Source organism: Chrysochloris asiatica, unplaced genomic scaffold (genome assembly GCF_000296735.1).
Source record: "Chrysochloris asiatica unplaced genomic scaffold, ChrAsi1.0 scaffold00176, whole genome shotgun sequence".
Taxonomy (NCBI): domain Eukaryota; kingdom Metazoa; phylum Chordata; class Mammalia; order Afrosoricida; family Chrysochloridae; genus Chrysochloris; species Chrysochloris asiatica.
Genome location: NW_006408694.1, coordinates 2093134 through 2095823, shown reverse-complemented (window position 1 = coordinate 2095823; position 2690 = coordinate 2093134). Strand labels below are relative to the sequence as shown.

Here is a 2690-nt window from a genome sequence, read left to right as displayed (position 1 = left end):
AACTTGACAACACTCAGCAGCAGCAATAAATGAAGAAGGCAGAAATGGCTACATACTGTATGATTCCAATTATCTGACAGCCTAGAAAATGTATAAATGCCGTTGAGTTGGTTCCGACCCATAGCGACCCTGTATACGGTTTCTGAGGAGTGATTGGTGAGCTTAAATCACCAAACTTTCAGTTCAAATGGCTTTGCAGTTTGGCTCATTAGCCCACAGTGCCACACCAGGACTCCATACAAAAGTATGGTGTTGTTGTTATGTGCCGTGGAGTCGGTTCTGACTCATAGTGACCCTGTGCAGGGTTTCTGAGGCTGTAAATCTTCACAGGAGCAGAAAGTCTCATCTTTCTCCTGTGGAACATCTGGTAGTTTCAAACTGCTGACCTTGTGGTTCACAGCCCGATACATAACCACTATAATACCAGAGCACCTTAAAGACAGTAAAATGTTCAGTGGTGATAACCCTGATAAGGGGCTCTAGATGAAGGGGTGGGCTGATTGATGAAGAACACAGATTTTTAGGGCAGTGAACTAATTAGTTGTGGGCTAATGCGCTGGATTGCAGTTGGTTTGAACAGAAAGGATGGTGGTTCAAACTCAACAGCCACTCCTTGGAAACCCTATAACAGGGTCGCTATGAGTCAGAACTGACTCAATGGCCCTTAACAACAAAAATATTATATATAATATTGCAAGGAAGAATACTAGCCATTAAGTAGTTGTCAAAACCCATAGACATTAGGCACTTGCCAAAACCCAGGGACTGCCAGAAGAACGAACAAATCTGTCTTAGAAGAAGTGCAGCTATTCTGCTCCATGGAAGTGAGGATAATGAAACTTTATCTCACATACTTTGGAGGCACCAGTCCCTGGAGCAAAACATCATGTTAAATAAAGTACAGGTTCAGTGAAAAAGAGGAAGCCAATCAGTGAGATGACTTGACACAGTGGCTGCTGCAACAATGGGCTCAAGCATAGGAATGATCCTGAGGATGCTGCAGAAAAGGTAATATTTCTTTCTGTAGTACATAGGGTTGCTGTAAGTTGGAACTGACTGGATGGCACCTAACAATAACAAAAACAGAACTGTTTATTACAAAAAATGAATATTAATGTATGTAAATTTAAAGGTACACTTGAGAGGTTGAGGAATTCCAAAAAAGAATTCAGACTGTGACAAGAAAAATTGAATTGCATTGCATATGCATGAAACAATCTCAGGGGATGGTTGGTGACCTAAGTATCTTTGGAAATGAGTAAAGTCTGTAAAAGTAAGAGCAAAAGAAACTGCAAATGAACACTATACTGGATCAAGTTGTTTCTCATGGGTCTGGGTTAGCAGTTCTAGTACTGCTATGCACGTACATATACTGGAAGCAAATGGATGGCAGATGGTGTGAGTCAGATTGTTCACTGTTGGAATGCAAATATACAGACAGTTATGCAAGGGAAGGAAAGTGGGATGATCCATAAGTTAATGGATTAGAGTTAGAGATGTTGTTTGTTAAGTGCTGAGTCCGTTCTGACCCATAGTAACCTTGCATAGGGTTTCTGAGGAGTGGCTGGTGAACTTGAACCGCTAAACTTGCAGTTCAAACTGACTTTGCAGTCCTATTAAAAGTGAAATGTCAGGTGTTTACAGATTACTTCCCAGAAGCTGAAGGCAATGGCCTGACCACCTTTTAGGCAAAACTTCTACTACGAAGTTTTGTCACATAGTCTTTAAGAAATTTGTGTGTACTTACTGGTGCAAATTCAATATGAAAATGAGGAATTACAGAGAGAATTGTTTCAATGTAAATGGTTTACAACAAGAATTACTCTGGGTTGTTTTTTGTTTTTTATGTTTTTGTTGTTATCATTATTTAGAGTATTTCCCAAAGAAAAAAATTTACTATCTACATACTGAGGTGGACAAATCTAAAAATTCAGTTTCCACCACACTGGACTAAGTTGAAATTCCTCTGTGATTCAGAGTCTTTTGTGCAAGGTGTGCACTCTTGCCTCTGCCAATCACCTGGTCTTTGGTTTTGGCTCTTGTGGGATTGAGTGAAGCACACAGGGCCATGTATACAAAAAGTTTCTAGATTTATCATTAAAAATTAGGAATGAAGCAAAATCATATTATTAGGACATGATTAGTTTAAATTCTGTTTTTCATGTTTATAAAATCATGTTTTACTGATTATAGGGTACAGGAAATGCTGACTGTCATTTTAAAATTAAGAAGAACTTGGAAAATGCATCCATAAGTCTGGAATCTATGAAGAACCCAGGGTTGTTTGTTGGACTTCAAGCAGATGGACACGCAAAGCCAGCTATTTACACGAAAGACGGGAGTGTTTTCTTCTTTCCTCAAGTCATTCAATGTAAGTTTACTTTGAAATATTTCCATTTTAATTGCTTTATGGTGATTTGTGTATATTATCTGGTAATTTGATCTCTACTATTAAGCTTTTGTTGCTGTTGTTCAAGAAAAAGAAAAGATGACCAAACCACTAGTAGCTGTTGAGTTAGTTTCAACTCATGGTGACTCTGTGTGTGTCAGAGTAGAACTGTGCTTCCCAGAGTTTTCAATGAGTGGTTTTTAGAAGTAGATCCCCAGGCCCTTCTTCTGAGGTATGTCTGGGTCACTCAAACTTCTAGCCTTTCAGTTGCCAGTCAAGTGTTTAGTAATTTTCTCCACCC

The 2690-nt window shown here is 39.0% G+C and overlaps 1 protein-coding gene across 1 annotated transcript in view; it reads left to right on the top strand.

Moving 5' to 3' along the window:
• The window catches only part of LOC102810528, a 373438-nt gene that overhangs the window by 220561 nt on the left and 150187 nt on the right, over positions 1 to 2690 (top strand). Inside the window, exon 15 of the mRNA XM_006871864.1 lies at positions 2194 to 2371. Coding sequence (XP_006871926.1) covers positions 2194 to 2371 — 178 coding nt within the window. The remainder of the gene's footprint in view (positions 1 to 2193; positions 2372 to 2690) is intronic.